We start from the raw sequence: 19,368 nt of genomic DNA, 5'->3' as shown, positions 1-19,368 counted from the left end.
CATTTCGGTAATTATTTTTTTATCTTATAAGGCCCTTACGAGCGTATACAATTGCCTTAGGGCCTGTTGCCCGGACGATTGATGTTCGAAATTACATTGATGTATCACAGTTTTCAATTGTTTGGTTGAATTAAATGTATTGCCCGTGTTACAACAACGCTATATGCAACATTTAATGACTTTTTATAATAATAAAAAAACTAACTATGCCTTTTAGTTTCCTTAAACGTACTTACCCATACCCCGGTGTTAACGGAATTCAATAAAAACACGGTGTATATTAGATATATACATACATAAATAATTAAATACATAGAAAACATCCATAACTCAGAAAACAATTATCTGTGATAAACACATAAATAAATACCCTTACCAGGCATCGAACCCGGGACCTCCTACAATTGGATTATATACAAATTATACTAAATTAGTACCAGTGGTTCTGTGACCTCGAGAGCATAACTTAAAATTGAATAAATGCATGACTCTGCCATTATAAATAAATCCTAACACTGAATAAAAAAAAAACTATTTCATCATCGACCTGCTTACAAAATTTCACGATAATCGGCTGAGAATTGCGACCTGTAGGGCTAAGATGGTCATTTGTCACCATGCCTGTCACGTTCTAACAAGTATGTAAGCGCGAAAGTGACGGGCATAGTGACAAATGATAAAAATGGAACCATGCTGCCACGGCTGTAGAGGAGAACATACGAAAGCATTTTTGCCCAAGCTGAAACGGAGAACTTTGCTAATGCTCGGTCTATTATACATTATCTACAGCATTATTATTGTGCGAACGTGGGTGAACGGTGAACCACAGAGAATGCTCTGACTGACGAGAACATCGTGCCTCACTCAAGTGTGACAATTTACTTTCCTCCTCATCAAAGTACTGTCTAAACAAAACCCGAAATACCAACTTCTTCCACTTGACTCCATCCAACGTCGGGCAGTTCGTATTGTTGGTGACCCCGATCTCACAGTCGGTTCGGAACCTCTCAGTCTTCGGAGAGACGTTGGCTCTCTATGCCTGTTCTACCGTCTGTACAATGGGGAATGTTCTAAAGAACTTTTTGAATTGGTGCCACCGTCACGTTTTTATCACCGCACCTCCCGCTAAAGAGTCAAAGTTCATCCTCACTTTCTCGACACGTGGCAAACCAAGAACAAGCGGACATCTCGCTCGTTTTTTCCCAGAACGTGCAAGTTGTGGAATGAGCTACCTTCTGAGGTGTTTCCCTTGCGCTATGACATGGGGTTCTTCAAGAAGCAGGTATTTAGGGTTCTCAAAGGTTGGCAACGCATAAGTGGCTCCTCCGATGTTGCTTATGTCCATGGGTGGCGATGACTGCTTCCCATCAGGTGGCACGTCTGCTCGTTTGCAGCCTACTACATAAAAAAAAAAAAAACAGTTTAAAGTTAAACGGTTTATAGTTCGTGTCATCCACGATGACGCGCAGATTTGTCAAATCTAACCTTTAATAACATGATAATACGTGTCAAGCCACGCGTCGTCGTGAATGACACGATCTTGAGGGACAGGGACAATAATCGTTGTAGGATGACCACGAATAACTATATACAAAATCAAACTTTTGCTTAACACAATGTAAAATGCAATAAATATCTATACAATAGTGAACGCTCGATTAACATTAAATGTATATGTAGGTCCTGCTCACGTCTCCTAAATTATCCTGTATATGTTCAATCTAAATTCCAGTTTCCTATCTAGATGGCACAACAAAACTTTAAAAGCTCAATTTTTTTGGACTACGAGTATGGAAGCTTGTATATAAAATACCTATTTTTTTTACAAGACACCATATATAGATATTTATTTTTATTTGTAATTGATAAACAGTAAACAGCTAACAATCAAAACGTGAAAAACCGTTTTACTGAATCTCGTTTATTTTTGTGAGAGTTGATTTAAACTTTCGCGAAAGGTGTTGAGAAAATAAATTACTTACAATCTTTGAAATTGCGTAACCGGTTTCCTCCAAATCGTAAAGTCGGAGGTATTTTTGTGTAACCGATGTAAACTTTTTCGATTTTCATGTATTGCGTCATGTACTTAAAGGGAAAATAATCATGTGTAATATATTATATTTTGTTACAAATAAAATATTCCTAATACATGTCTGTAATTTGGGCAATTTTGTTTGTTAATAATATTTTGACTTACTTCTGGCGAATGTGCCATTTCACTTGAGGATTTAAAAAAAAAACATTCCTTACTAAAACTCTATACAACGTTCCTTCAATTGGTTAGGTAGTGCGTTGACTGTCGTTACAGGTAGTTAAATGTTGTTGTTGTTCATAAGCCTTCACAAGCTCACGCCCTGCCTTCTTATCTTCAGCGACCCTTTTAGCCTCGTCAACCAACCCTACCGCTCGTAGCTCACTTATGACGGACCGTTGCCAAGAGTGTTGTACAGGGCGCCCGGAGCCATGGCTTCCATCCAGCGGTTTTCAACCGAAAGCGATGGTTGCGTTATTTGTTTCCCCACTCTGAACAATATATGCTATCCATCTCCATTTCCGTGCGAAATAAATGCCATTGCTTACTGGTAAATGAAGTTACATTTTGTAAATGTTGAGAGTGACTTATTTCGCCTACTTGCTGCTTGAGCATGAGCATTATTAAATAACGCGAGTACGCACTCGTATAAATCTTGCCATATTTAGATAATATACCGTAAACAAAAGGCTTTTTCCTACTCCTCAACTGTTATCTGTCATTTATGCATTCATTAACACGAATATAAGAACATACATAAAAGATTTCAAGAAAAGTCTATATTGTCTATTCCTCATAAAAGCTCTTGTGCTTTTATACGCTATAACGTTACTGCGATTAATGGCTACCAACCTAACAAAATCAAAACGAATACGGTTTTAAACTAAGTGCATTGATGCCAACTTACAAAATATTCATTTGGTTGCATAGTAAAAATAATTACTTCATAAGTCAGAAACACGCATGTGACACCCGTAATATAGCAACACCCATAGACTACGAAGACCGCTTAGCGTTGCTTGTTAGTCTCCGTAGGCTACGGTGGCCAAAATTGAGAAAAAACTGTCCAAAAAATTAATTTAGCAAGTAGCAAGTACCAGGGCCTCATGAGTTACGAGGAGGTGTCGCCGACCGGCCGGCCGCGGCCCGGGGCGGGCCGGGCGCGTAATAAGGTATGCTCGCGCGTCTTGGCTATATACTTTTGCTGTAATTTGTTTACCTAAATTAAGATTAATTTTTGTTGACTCGTAGGAAAAATATTGTATGCAACGTTGTATAAGTAGGTCAAAAAATTCTCGTGGCGTATTCCTTTACAATGTTCGCCTACGCCTTCGGCTCCGGCTCACATTGTAACTCACGCCACTCGCCTTTTTTGACCCTTCTTATACAACTGATGCATAAAATACTATAAAAGTACTTCATTACTTAACAACACTTCTTTTTTACAGACGAAAATGAACAAAGGTTCAAGAGAAGAGCTGCTGGGCAGCTCGCAGGAGGCGCTGCGGAACAGCCAGCACGACCTGCGGCATGTCTTGGAGCGCCCTCTCACTAGGGAGGAGAAGACTTACTTGCTGCACGCGGACCGAGGAGACTACGCCACCGTTAAGAAGTAAGTACCTACCTAATCAGATTGTCGGTAAACAGCCAGTATCAGCATGACCTACGCTAGTGACATATCCTGGAGATGGAGATATCATGCTTCTTACTAGGGAGGAGAAAGCCTACTTACTACACGTGGACCGAGAAGACTATCCCAGCGTTAAGAAGTAAGTACCTACTTTATTATGGAAGTACTTCCTCTGACAAACTGATTATTTTGTAAGTAAACAGCCAGTATCAGCATGAGCTACGATAGTGACATGTCCTGGATATGTCATTCCTATCACTAGAAAGGAAAATACCTACTTACTGTACGCCAACTGAGGAGACTACCAATATGCCACCGTTAAGAAGTAAGTAACTAAAAGGAGAAATGAGGAATACAATCCGTAATAGGTCCTGAAGCGCCCTTTTACTAGAAAAAGAAAAGACGTACTTACTACTGTAATAAACGATCATTGTTAAAGCCGTTCGAAAAGCAAATAATTTATGTATATTTATATCGAGTCTGGTGAATATTATTTACTAAGAAAAGTCACGTGATTACATCCATACATTTTTTGAGTTTCGGTTGGTGTTTCTCAATCACTATCATCTTGGCTAAGCCTCCAGCTAAGCTTTCACATAGCAGGAATACACACCACATAAGTATACGCTAAAAATGAGGTACTAAGACCTTAAATGTGGTCCTTAGAAAAGTGGGCGTAAAGCGGCGTAGTAACACGTAGGTAGTACCTAGGTAAAACGTATTCTTAAACGTCACTCTAGCCTTTCAGTTTCAAAACACAGTTCAATTTGTACTTTGACTTGTGTATGTTGTTAAAACTGCGCCTGCATCAATTGATTACTTAAAAACTAGGTCGACATAGGAATCGAATACATCGACAGGCTGCACCCAGCAAGAAAAAAACGTTTTCATCACACTTGCTCCAAAAATACCTCATTTCATACAGGTGTACTATAGGACAAAGACCTATATTGTTCCCGTGGGAGTTATAGATTGTGAAAAAAAAGCTATCCCTAGAAAGTTTTAGTTTTTTTAACCTATTATGTCACTAATTCATAAAAAAAAGTAGCGTAAATGAGTTTTACTTTTAAAATACTGACGTTTATAATTCAATATTTTTGTTTAAAAATAAAATAATTTTATTTAATAAATAGTCGTTTAAAATATTATTTCATAATTTTCAATCGTGGCTGAATGCCGAATAGGTCTGTGCCTTCGTTGCCTAACCTGTCAAGAAATGACAATATGGCGGACGAATGTTTGATATGTATTTAAGAATTATTTTGCTTAACATTTAGTTTTTTCTTCGCAAGTGTGATGAAAAACATTGTGTGTAACTGTAGGGGTAAGAATATTGCAAACTCGGGCCTATAATTCCCTCAAGCCTGCGGCTGTTGGGAATTACCACGCTCGCTTTCAAAATTTCGCTTACCCCCCTCATTGCATAATGTAAATACCTATATTACAATTGGTAGCACCAAAACATTAATAAAAGAGCCTTACCCACCTTTTAACCAGTGCCCCTGGTCACCCTAGTTTTCTGATGACTGAAACCTACTTTAAAAAATAGCTACTTAAATGTATTTAATGCAGTAAGTGATTTAAAATTCCAAACGCTCGACAACATATAAAACACATTGCAATTTTTTTTACATAGTTAAGGTCCTGTAATTAGTCCTTGATTCCATTGTGTTACAACGAATAAGCCATTCATGTTTAAGTTATATGCATGCAAGTGTGTTAGCGTATGCTTTAGACTTACATGTGTATGAATTAAGTACAGTAATTACAATGCGATACAATTTACAAATTTTGTATATATATTTGTATAACAGCACTTTATTTTTTGGACGAAGACATGATGGAGTATCTTTATATCGAAATTAGAAAAGAACTTGAACTATTATATTTCTTGATTCTATTCTTTTTTTGGTGAACCGCTAAATATTACACACGCTTTACACGAAAACTCGAAAGAATTACGTCGACTCGTCGCCATCCGGTTAATCTGCTCGGACGTCCCCGATTTTCGCGATTTGTCGTTAAGTACGGCGATCAGCCGCAGCCGCATAAGTGCTGTAATCCTATTTAGTGTAGTATGTTATCACGATGCCTCCCGATTACTGTAGCTATGTTTGCTATTGAACGCGTGAAGCCACTCAAATATCGGCGTCCAAAAGTTTTCACATCGATAATTAAACCTTGTAATGTCAAATTTTCGATTTGTTTCTTCTTCGCGCGCACCTTTGGTACAATTTATATAAATTCATTCCTTTAGTATTCCTTTCCGAAATGAAAAATTATTTATTTGCATTGATACTGTATAGTGATGTTACAGTACATTATGTTTCAATTCATATATCTATAGTCTAAAATCTCTAAGAATGAACTTTTGACACATCTCAACGCCCTTAGAACGTAAACGCGCAAGACGCTTTGAAATTATAAACAAAATCCCATAATGATATTACACCTTGTCATGTACCTAAACACAATATTTCACTTTTCATAAACATACTCGTAACTTAATGAATGTTACATTTCTTCATATCTTAGTTATTGAATATTTTACGATAACAATTTAGAATGCAAACAGTTACGGTCTACGTCTTTTTTTTTTATTTAGTGTTGTGACCATGTCTGCTGTTCCGATTCGTGTAACATTTCCGTAAGTCGATAAAAATCGATTATGTAATCAATAGGCAATATAAATATATTGTATTAATTATGGAAATATTATAATGTCATACATAATTAGTAGATAACAATTATTAATTTGAGACGATTTGTGATACTAAATATATAGTATCACAAATCGTAAAACTTGAATATTAACGTTGTGCATTTTTGATATTTTGGAGAAATTGTAGCAGTTTTATAACAAGTGATAATTCTCTATTAGGTATACCTACGTAAATAGTTTTGAGTGTGGAAGATATTTTGAAATGCCAATTTTAGTGTTAAGTTCCTGGGCGACCGCGCTTTGCTCGGTTATAACTATTTATTGTAATATGGTGGTGTATAGGTGATAATCTTAACTATATTTTTTTACTAAATTAAACTTGTCTAAAACAATAAAAATTAAAAAATTATATATAAACTTGAACATATTAAAAAAAAAAGTTTAGCACCGGGCGAGATTCGAACCCGTAACACTCGTTTCTAGCCGTCCGCGTCTTAACCCGCTGGACCAGACGGACAGTGGCCGGCAACACGAAATTAGCGACCATATTCTGCGTCGAAAGAAAAACGCCTGAAAACTCGAAAACACGCGTTTTCCCAAACATAACACTAATCTAGATCGATTGTATACCCCCCAAAAACCCCCATATACCAAAATTCAGCGAAATCGTTAGAGCAGTTTCCGAGATCACAGAAATATATATATATATACAAGAATTGCTCGTTTAAAGGTATAAGATATATAACATATACATAGTAATTCATGAGACGTGAGGAGAACTACAGCCTACACAATCAGTAAATGTTAATGAATCGTTCACCAAAATATTAAGTAAAACAATCACGCGTCTTTTCTGTTATTTAACTATTTGGTAAGGAAAAAATTGAGTATCTACAATCATGGACACCCAACAACACAAAGATACAAAACAACACAATTAACAAAGATTAAACCTCTTTAACCGTTATGACAGCACTTTGATTATGAAAAAAATAAAATGTAACACTTGAATAGATACGATTTTTCAAAAGTAACCAGGCTTCGAAGACATTCAATTTGCACGTCACCATGATGTCACGTGTCCGTCTTAAGAATTTTCAATCTGTCGGTCACGTGATACCGGACGCGAGTTTAACATTTTTTCTCCATCACAAAAAGTGCACAAAATTCAAAGTTCAAAGTTCAAATATACTTTATTCATGTAGGCCTAGCAACAAGCAGTTATGAATAGTAAGACAGTATTACATATAATTATCTTAATTATCAGAGCAATTTATTGATGTAAATATTATTCCATATAATATTATACTAATCAATATAATTCATAGATCAAATTTAATACTAAGAATTTCACAAAATATCGTCATACAAAAAAAAACAATTGTATAAAAAATACACACACACAGCGGCGCTAAAGAAGTTTTCACTTAAAAAAAATCGAATGAAAAATAAAAGAAGAGGATTCCATACAATTTTTTTGATAAATTTATAGTTTGCGGCATAAACGACCAATCTTTACGTTATATTTCTATACGTTCACTTAGAAGTTTGGTTATACTTATTTCACAGCTTCAAGTGACTGTGGATCTGAGTATTTAGTTTTAATTTTAACTCGATACCTCTGCCCGTTCCCGAGATAAAGGTTCTTAACAGACAGACAAACAAAAAAGTGATCCTAGAAGGGTTCCGTTTTTTGCTTTTGAGGTACGGAACCCTAAAAATATTAAGTAACGTTCACTTCGATATAAAGATTTTCAAAGTTACGGTGGATAACAATACTCAAACTGCGTTTTTTTTGTGTGCTTATTCCGTAGCAACGGATCCTAACCTGGGGGTAATTACCCGCGTGGGGGTAAAACTGGTATTTCACGGGGGTAATAAGCTTAATTAAAGATAACAAAGATGATAGTTAGTCTTAGGGATGACAGGACTGAAAAGGTTAGGGACTACTGGTATAGAGTTATGTATATGAAACCATATGTGTGGTACGACACACATTTGGATTTATTTCTCCCTAATTGGGCCTACTCTAATGTAAATCAACTCACCCGAGTGTGTACTAGCCGTGCCGTTTCCGATTGCCTAACTTCGCCCAACTTCGTCCACCCAACCCGTAACTTTTTGCTGCCAAAATGTCAATTTGGGCTATACAAGTTATTTCAGAACCGTGTTCAGTAATTAATGTTGTATTGTACCTTTCAATGATGATTGAAGGCTGTTTCAATTTGTCAGCCGAGAATCGAAAAGTATAGGACTATTATAACTTTATTGTCTAATGGTATTAAATTCTGTTTATATCAGATACCAGATTTAACAACCGTTATTGGTAACATTTAGAACGTTTTCACGCTGTTTAGGGTCGATAACGCGCATGTAACTCCTCTGGAGTTGCAGGCGTACATAGGCTACGGAGACTGCTTACCATCAGGCGTATGCTTGTTTGCCACCGACGTAGTATAAAAAAAAAAACTAACTAAATCGCTGCATTTGAGTCATGTCCATTCATGTCAATGTTAAGTTTTTGTTCGGAGTCCCGCGGTGTGGCACTGTCCGTGTCGGTCACTGGTAGTCACAGTTGAACCAAGACGCCTAGTCTTACTTAGCTGGCATATAGTCGGGAAATCGGGGCCAGTTCCGCCGTGGCGGGGTGGCCTAGAGGTACTAAGCGTTAGCCTGGATTGCTAAAGACGCCGGTCCATTCCAGCCTTCACCGCTGGAGGGCTTCGTAACTTTTTCTTTAACATATAAAAAAACACTTTTTAATTTTCTTTTTAGTGGTCGTATTCGACATCCAAACCCCTAGTGTAATTATTTTCGATAGCGTAACGTGACGTACCTACGCTTTTGCGTTAAGTCTCAAGTCTCATTTTGTATGGGATTTAAAAACAGCGCGCCAAGCGGGACTTTTTGGAAACTCAAAATCCCATACAAAATGAGACTTAACGCAAACGCGTACACGTCTCACTATCGAATAAATTTACACTAGGGGTACCGATATCGGATTGAGCAATGTGAAAACGCTCCTAGGTACGGTCAAGGAACTTAATTTCAGTATCATTTCATACCTTGACAGATTGACAATGATACGACCGGTGCCCGTATATTTCATGCCATAGACGGAAAACTGACGTCGCGCTACATTCTGATTCCAATTTCAGTTAGTATTCTACTTGATAAGTACAGAATCGTCTAACTGGTTTTCATTTTATGTTCACTCAACTAAATAATAGATTATAAGTTTATTATAATTATACTTATTTTTGATTTTTAACAGTGTATTTTACGTAAAAAGTTATTATTTTTCTACGTGTCAATAGGTAAGTTATTTAAATTTGTAGTGTTGTAAAAAAAAATCCTGTGTGTTAAATTACGTCATTTTTGCGTCAATGGCATGAAATATACGAGCCATGCAAACACATTCATATTGATTGTCACAGTCACTAGGAACGAAATGGTACCACAGAATAACTAATGGTACTGAATTTAAATTCTTTGACTGTCTATAACTACGCTAGGATTCTAAATTCCGAATATTCAATAAAATATGTATTTTCATTGTAAAAAAATACCTATTTACTTCCAGTAAAGATCTTCCGATCTTGATATGTTTTTTTTTATTATTTAAACTTTATTACACAATACATGAAGGGTACAAATGGCGGACTTAATGCCAGAAGGCATTCTTTACCAGTCAACCATGAGCCAAACCGAAAGATCCTAATTGGTGCAGGGTCAGAAAACAGAGTAAAATGACAAAAAAATATCACAAAATTATATAAAATTATACGTACATAAATAATATGATACATAAATATACATACATACATACATGCATAAATATATACCCATTGTGAAACACCATGAGGACGACCTTTGAACCTTGTCAAACAGATGCTTGCGCAACATGCGCTTGAAGGAGAATTTGTTCTGGGCTTGTCTCATAGAGAGAGGAAGATCATTCAGGAAGATCATATGTTGTAGTTTTCCATACTTATAGGTACTTGAGCATTATTCTCTAATATTTTCCCCTTCAAATAATTAGGAACACGATTTCCTTACTGCATAACTTTTTAATAAGTATTTGGTTTACTTACGCTTCTACGTCCTAACTAACTTTTATACCAAATTATACTACTAGTAACTAATATTATAAAAAAATTAAGTGTAAGTAGAGAAAAGACTAAAAAACTTGCTAGATAAAGTTTTGAGCAAAACATAAAATAGTATTTTAAGCAACCGTTGTTTAAGAGACGTCAAAAAAGGCGAGTGGCGGGAGTAACAATTTGAGGCGAAGCCTAAAATTGTTAATAAAGACGCCACGAGTATCTTTTGACTCAGTTAAACAACGTTGCATACAATACTTTTTCTACGACCAAGCACTTACTTTGAAATAAAATTGTAAATTTAACAAATATTTTTCAAGTCATCTATCGCGATTTTGAAGGCAGCAAATTTTTAGTGACTTCTTGGGCCATCACTGATATTTCTTCAGGCGTAGACACTGTTTTTGTCTTCATCCATTTTAACTTGAAAGACACACTGTTTTTTAACACAAAACTTAAGTTTTTATTCGACAACCACAGTAACCACAGTCAAGAAGTAGCAAAGAATGGAGGGTACGGGTGGGAAAATGAATGAATTAAATTAAAAAAAAATGTCTATGGTTCACTTATTTGTCAGAGATGTCATTTAAAATAAGGTTGGCAACAATGTATTTCATACAATATTTTTTAAGTGGTCATTACACGAAGTATCGAAAAGAGCCAAAAAAAATACTGCGTGTATGCAAAAATGCGTTTTTGGGGCATAGACTAAAGATTGTCTTGACAACTATAAGGTAGGGTTTTAAAGATGTGTGCACGATCCTTTAAATGACAAATAAAAGTACGGTAGTAGAAAAAATTCATTAAAACATCGACTGTAATAAGCTATTAATAAGTACCTATTTTACTTCCTAGAATTTATAATGAAAGTGCCTCAAAAGCAGCTTATGCTTAACTGAGCAAATGTCTGAATCGGCATTGCTAGGTTCCTTTTAGACATTCAAGCCCACTTGTTTTCTTCACTTTATATTAAATCAGAACTTAAGTACTTAAATATATTCCTAGATGCTTGGTAATAACTTTAGCTTTTAAACGTTATATATTTGCGATACAAAAATCATAATTCGGTCGGCGGGAAGAAGTTGATAACTCAAGATATAAAATTGACGAAATTTGAACTTAAAATAAAATTACATGAGGTTCTAACTTCTTAAATGTTATCGAATTCTTCCCGCCGTGTACGGAATAGCTCTATTATGATAGTTACTTGCCGTGCACCGACTAGCTGAGATGAACTAATGGCAATTAAGAGTAAAAAGGGCGACCAATTCTTCGTACAAACGTGGTCCCCATTTTCCTTTCTACCTATAATTTGTTTTATTTTTAGCATTAGCAAAAAGGTCTTGACATGTCTTTTTATTGGGAATTATTGAAAAACCCTTTTAAAAAGATAGTTTATTTATATTATTTATGAAACCATGCAAAAGAATGTAAATAATAGTCTATGATTTATAAATGTTAGATATTTGCCACGACTTATTTTACAAAAGTGTTATTTTTAAAAAGACCCATCTAGATTGTATATATTAAAATTACAGAAAATATTTTTACACAATTTGATGAATAGGTACTTATCATACCTTTTTTTAGATTTTTAATAGTTGTAAGAGTTACGAATTTCATTTTACTCCTTATAATAATAATAAAAATGAATAAAGACAAACGATTGGGTGTCGGTTAGTAAAAAAAGATTTATTGTCAAATTATCCACTATGTCAATATCCAGGGAGGAAAATGGGGACAACGTTTCGTTTGTATGGGGAAGCAGTCGTCCGCTATCGTCTATTTCAATAGAGGAGATATAATAAAATTATAAACATTAGTGTGTCATCTATTGGGCAAGTCAAGCACGTTTACCTTAAAGAAAAAAGCGTTTCTACAACGTCATGTAGAGATTGTTGACACCCTTATTTTGTGCGTCCAACGTCAATGTCATATAAATAGGTCGGTAAACAAGATTCTAAAGATTGTTTTAAGGGGGTCTGTTCGAGGAAGGCCCGTCGGTTCAAAACAAAACATCTACTGGCGAAACCAATGCACAAGAATGGTACATATAGATAATAAAAAATTTAAGTACTATTATATATCCATGGTAATTATGTTCTGTATATCTTGATTGTGGTGTTACAATGCAATACAATAACTCTCAAACAATAAACCATTTCATATAAGTATATTATTATAGATAGATTCTGTTCGGAAATAGAAGAGTCGTGGAATGTATGGGGCCCAATACATTCCACGACTCTTCTCTTTCCGAACAGACTCTACTTACTAATATGGACATGAGTAGAACTTAAAGAACAGGCGGTCTTATAGCCAAAGAGCGATCTCTTCTACACAAAGTTTGGGTAGTAAAGATAAGGCAATAACTGCAACAACAATGTAGTATTTATTTATATGTATTTATTAGTTCGGCAGTGCCGTGCAGTCCCTAGAACTATTTTCAATTTCCCACCAGATTGTCCCATGAGACAATCAGAGTTTATTTACAATAACAATATACATAATGGATATATATAGAGGATTACTATAACCAGCTTAAATCTAAAATAGGCCCTTGAGGCATAGTACCAAGGATTGCTGACGGCATTTCCCCGTTGTATCGCAATACTGATACGTTGTGCGAGGAAGCTACCAGCTCAGCTTCACAATTAGATTTTATACAACTCTAAAAAATGAAAACCAAACCTAGAGTGGCTGATTTACTTGTTAATATTATATAATGTAACCAGGGATTAATAAATAAAGAAAATTGACAGCCCCCATATAACACCGCAAGAATCGTCAATGTTGTAGATTACATTAAATATTATTTTTACATTTATGTTATTAGTATATGAAAATTACCACCAAGCTGTGTTATTTATAAATTCAGAACGTAAACTTGGGCTTGACTAACATCATTTTAGTCACAAAAGTAGATTAAAAGCAAAAATAAAGCATTTTAACCCTTAGGAAAGGTTTAAAAATCTTAAAACTAGATAATGACGCTATAAATATGAATATGCATAAATATATTTGATGCATCATATGTGCATGAGATTTTGTGTCGGCAGGGAACCAGTCTAATTAAGAAATTCATCGGTACACAAATAATCATCAAGACGATGATTGTTCACAGACTTATCGACCAGTATACCGGCAGTCCCGAGCTGTTCGACATCAACTGCGTGGACCCTCTCAACCGGTCAGCCCTCATCGCAGCCATCGAGAACGAGAACATCGAGCTGATAAAACTGCTGCTTACATCGGGGATCAAAGTCAAGGTTAGTGTCAAGATTAATACAACACCAAAAAACCTCGTGGATAGATAAATGATTGACGAGCGTCTCACGCAGGACGTTCACTACATCTTCGCGATCTTCAAGGTTGTATCCAAATAAGATCAGAACCGTAACAAGTAAGAATCTTTGCTCCATATTAAAAATATTTTTTGTTGTTGTATTAGGTATTTACTGAACGACCGGTTTATTGCCGTTTGCCTTTGCAACAAATTAGTCTCGTAGGATCGCACTACACATATAAATATATCAAAATAATAATAATAAGAGGCCTTGCCACTGTAACACCCAACTTAAGCGCAAATAAGAAACTACAAAATAGTGTTACACTCAATCCTTAACGAAAAAATACGGTTGTTGGTGACAGTTTTCTTTTTACGTAAGTTTTTTCCTTCCCTTCCTTTGGCTTACAAGCTTTTACACTTGAAAGGGCCACTGGCGTAACATAACATAATTATAATACATATTGAATATTGATACATAATTATTGACACAATTACAGTGCATCTTAAGAGGGAAGTATAGCACATGACGTGACGTATACAAAAAGAGAAAACGTTTTTCCACTTCTAAATATTTTCCATTATCCATGATTTTTTACTATATTATTGACACAATGGAAAACTAGGTTGAAAGGTTTTCCTATTTTTAAAAATTTGCAGAATAAAAAAAAATTCGATAAAGAGAAACCTACAAACCTAGAATATATTATGCTGAAGCGATCGACATCAAAATTAAAGTGACTTGTAGTGGAAACCGTTTTCTCCCGAAACGGAATTTCATAGAGAACTTACAGTTACTTCGTTAGATTCAAGAAGCTATTCTTCCCTCTTAAAGGCCGGCAACACACAACCCCTCTGGTGTTTCAGTTGTCCATGGGCAAGGGTAAGCTCTTGGGTACCTCCTTCTATGGCCATTGTCAAAAAATTGGAAACTGTACCAAATAATTAACAATTTTAGATATAAGTCTAGTTTAGATTTTTCAAGCAAGTGAAAATCAAATAGCTGTAAGGATACAGACCATCAGTTTACAAATCATCTTACGTAAATCATAATCACATTAAATAATATGGATTAATTACATTTCGGAACTCTTATCCCTAAGTACCCATACTCATACTCATTTATTCATAAAGTCAATTTACATGTTAAAATTGAATTACTACAAAATTAAAGTTAAAATCAAACTTAAAATTACAATTTAAACTTAAAAACAAAGACAATTTACATGTTTAAATTAAAAAAGAAACTTAGACTTAATTGAAAATAAATATATGCACCAGAAAAAGAATTACAGTTATAATAAATTAAACTTGAGATCAGAAATTAAAATCAAGATCAAAACCAAAATACAGTCTGTGCAGAAAGAGAAGAGTCGTGGAATGTATGGCGCCCAATACATTCCACGACTCTTCTCCGTCCGCACAGGCTCTATACATTAAAATCTAAAAAAAATAACAATAGGCTTGTTTCCATCTACAAATCTTAGGGCAGAATTGTATCCCTAACTTTAGTGGACCTCTAATGAGCATATTTTTGTAAAAATTAAATTTAAAATATCTTTTAACACACGTCACGTGACCCAAGTCAAAACGCATTTAAGATTCTTATGACGTCACAACTCTCGGTTTGGCACTGATGACAGTTCTTAGGCGATCAACCGAGGTCCGTTGTCTATTCTCAGCAAAGAATATAAAGAACGATAACTCCATACAAAAAAATGTCCCTTTCAAAAGTTCGTTTATACTAGTGGCGCTCTGTTTGTATCGCAGTACTAAAATTGACAACCGGTTTAGCCTGGCGGGTTTTGGTAGGTAGTGATCCAGTTCTAGCTAGTGGTTCTGGGTTCGAATCCCGGCGACGGAATTTCTTTTTGTATTTTTTCATTTTAGTTTTTTTTGGGGTGAGGTTTTTAAATTAGCATTTCACAAATAAAAAAATATTATGTTACATATTAATCAAAATCACAGGCATCTTTTGTCCTAAGAGATAATGATATCTGTATTTTGAAGTTTTTTCAATATAAAAGGTAACAAAACAGTTTATTATCATGTTATAAATATTTTTATTCCTATATATTAGGATCAAAAGAGCTATTATTTACATTACAGTTACTAGCACCATGTTACGACCATTTAAGAAATTATTTTGTTTTTTAGACGAATATTTATGAAAATAAATACCAAAGGTAAGAAGTAAGAAAAACACAGGAATAGATACGCATGTAGCCCTCGGGAAATCAGCGCGGCAGAGCGGTTGATCACATCTGTCGATATTTACATAATACCGTGCCTAACTTACCTTACCGTTTTTAGGAATTCTTGCCGAAAGACATAAGTTTGGCATACAATACCTACTTATTTACTGCCTACTGATGCTCGCTTTTTCAAAAGGGGGTATTACTGTAATGCTCTGCCGCCAGAGTGCAGCACTAGCACATATTGTAAACCATAGATTAACTTATACAGTATACTATTAAGACAAGTTTTCACGATAACTTTGATGCATCCTGGCGGTTTGTTTTCAGAGAGCCTACTGCAAAACGCGACAATCGAAATTTCGTTATCTGCCTCTCTATCGCTCGAATATGCAAGAGTGATAGAGGCAGATATTTTTTTTATACTACGTCGGTGGCAAACAAGCATACGGCCCGCCTGATGGTAAGCAGTCTCCGTAGCCTATGGACGCCTGCAACTCCAGAGGAGTCACATGCGCGTTGCCGACCCTAGCATTCCCCCTCTCGTTGAACTCTGGCAACCTTACTCACCGGCAGGAACACAACACTATGAGTAGGGTCTAGTGTTATCACAGTTTACGGTTTGACACATAACTACATACACACGTAGAAGATAATGAGCTGTCAACTGTCATTTGTCATTTGTTGTTTATCGCCTAACTGTCAACAGTGTCAATCCGAAAGTTGTGACGTCATCAGAATCTTCAAAGACGTTTCGAATTTGGTCACGTGACGTGTGCCAAAAGATATTTTAAATTCAATATTTACAAAAATATGGTCATTACAGGTCCCCTAAAAGTAGTTTAACATGTTCTTATAATCCAAAAGAATTTATTGGGATACAATTCTGCCCTAAGATTTGTAGATGGAAACAACCCTATTGTCATGTGATCTTGGCTAGGCCCAGCAACGCTAGAATTCCGAGAAAGTAAGTGAGGCATGTACAAGGGGTATTCTCCATACAAATACTTATAAGACAAATATAGTTATTAAGTCAGAAGTTTTAAGAGTACGCAACGCAAATAGGATTATTTTCAAAAAAATTTAACGCTTGTATTTTAATCAAACGTTGCCCTAAAATTTAATTTTTACCCTAAAAACGGTTTTAAATATGTTAAATTAACAAAATATATTTTCCGGATGCTTTCGCACCAAAAACGCTCTTTGAAAATTGTGTGACGTCACCGTGCACGTGACGTGTGTCCAAGGATATTATAAATTCAATATTTACAAAAATATTCTCAAAAGAGGTCCACTATGTTGTTATCATCCAAAAGAATTTATTGGGATATGATAAAATTTGTAGAAGTGTGTAAAAGATTTGTAGATGGTACAAGCCTTTTGTCGCACTAAATGTGAAGGCTAAATATAAATACATGGTTTTTTACGATACAAGTGCGGAAAGTAGGAAATTGGCAACGAGTGGTGATAAATTAAAATACGACCGAAAGGAGTATTTTAAATCGACGCAAATTGCGAATTGCCTACTCGTATATACACCGTGTTTTTTTTGATTTGCGTTAATTTCGAGGGTGCATTCCTGAGCTTAAATTAAGTAATTTTCCCAAAGACACCGATATTCTAATTAACTCCATTTCGGAGATAATCAATCATAATTTTTTATATTATAAGGCCCTTACGAGCGTGTACACTTGCCTTAGGGCCTGTTTACTTATTGATTAGTGTTTAGTGCGAGTTCATACATTTGCTACTAACGTACGTACTATCTCGGACGATCGATGTTAGAAATGACATTGATATATCACAGTTTTCAATTGTTTGGTTGAGTTAAATGTAATGCCCGTGTTACAACAACGCTATATGCAACATTTAGTTACTTTTTATAAAAATAAAAATAGTAAAAAAAAAACAAAAAAAAAATTTTTTTTTTTAAATTAACTATGCCATTTAGTTTCCTTAAACGTACTTACCGAAACCCCAGAGTTAACGCAATTCAATAAAAACACGGTGTATATTGTACAAAGTCTTACAGTACCTATACATGAAATTGCATTAAAATATTTCCATCAATGTTAATACTTATCTAGAGAGGAAAATAGGGACTTTTGAAAAGGCGGTTTCGGGGCGGTTGTCTACTTTCGTCTTATGTATTATTTAATTACCTCCTATTTAATATAAGAATCCTAGAAGCTCAAATATAAACGTTGCTAGCCATTCAGATTTGGTTTGATTATACAATTATTATTAAGTTAATTATAAGTTCATAAAATCGGTTATACGTATCTGAATATTTTGAAGCGTCGGCGTACCAAACCACAAGCTTTTAATGTTCTCGTCAAAATTTATTTTATGCTAATAATGTCGCGAAAAATAGAACTGATACCTAAATTCAACTCAACAAAAATTATTCAGTAAATACGAGTATAAGAACTTTCAGGATACTTTAACCTATCCTTGAAGAAAATTTAAAGGGCTTAAGATTGAATATACGAGTAAGTATAGTATATAATAAGACCAAATTTATAGGTGGTCCAGTGGCAGATTTCCGATTTCGAATTCTAATATTTTTCCACGCGAAGAGCATGGGAATCACGGGGGCGTGTTTTAGTTTCGTGAATATTGCGCATTGATTTGTGACCGAGCAGTGTGCATGTGCTGTTGAGGCGTATCGTACCAATAGCTTTTTACTTAGTACCACAAGGCGTATGTGTTGTATTAATTTCGTATTATGCGGAAAAGGTTTGAGAATCAGCAAAGAACGGCAGTTATAAAATGTGATTTACAAAAATTTGAATCCTTGAAATTTTAATTCGAATATTTTAAAAAAAATATTTGGCTTATGTATATGTTTTAGTTTTTTTATAAATAACATTTTTAAATCGAAAATCTGCCGCTGGACACTCTGTATTTTTATCAATAAATACTAACCCTTGTCTCACCTTATGAGAAGTGGCGTCCTAAACGTGACGGGCTAAAGAAAAAGGTCACTACATCTACCACCGCTGGAGGGCCTCGTTACTTTTTACAAGCTTTTAACTTGCAATGTATGTACCTATACTTCGTTTTTTTAGCGTTAGAAAAAGAGTAAACAATCTTGACGTGTCTTTTTATTGAAAATTATTGTAAACGCTTTTTAAAAATTAGTTTATATTACTTATGAAAGATCGTATATCATTTATAATTGTTACATATTTGCTGTGACTTACTTTTCAAAAGTGATTTTTAATAAAAAGACACGTCGAGATCGCTTGCCTTCTATCTAATGCTAAAAAAAGAACTGTTTTTACAGGTCAAATCTTGCCAGTTAAATTTTACCCATATCCTGGTTTCTGATGAAGCTGAAGTTGAAAGCTCCACTCCTTCATTAAATTACTTCTCGCTTTTCGAGGACGGGATTATCATCGTGATCTCGGAGAAAGACACCACGACCACTGACCACACAGGTCTTTCTCCGAGACAA

General features: G+C 35.1%; 1 protein-coding gene across 1 annotated transcript in view; it reads left to right on the top strand.

Annotated features, from left to right (window-relative positions):
- LOC133525027 (transient receptor potential protein) overlaps positions 1 to 19,368 on the top strand; it is a 68,547-nt gene that overhangs the window by 25,341 nt on the left and 23,838 nt on the right. The window contains exons 2-3 of the mRNA XM_061861222.1: positions 3,481 to 3,644; positions 13,552 to 13,696. Of these exons, the coding sequence (XP_061717206.1) occupies positions 3,487 to 3,644; positions 13,552 to 13,696 (303 nt within the window). The 5' untranslated portion in view covers positions 3,481 to 3,486. The remainder of the gene's footprint in view (positions 1 to 3,480; positions 3,645 to 13,551; positions 13,697 to 19,368) is intronic.

The sequence above is a fragment of the Cydia pomonella genome, chromosome 14 (assembly GCF_033807575.1).
Source record: "Cydia pomonella isolate Wapato2018A chromosome 14, ilCydPomo1, whole genome shotgun sequence".
NCBI classification, from domain to species: Eukaryota; Metazoa; Arthropoda; class Insecta; order Lepidoptera; family Tortricidae; genus Cydia; species Cydia pomonella.
This window is presented reverse-complemented; position numbering and strand designations above follow the sequence as displayed.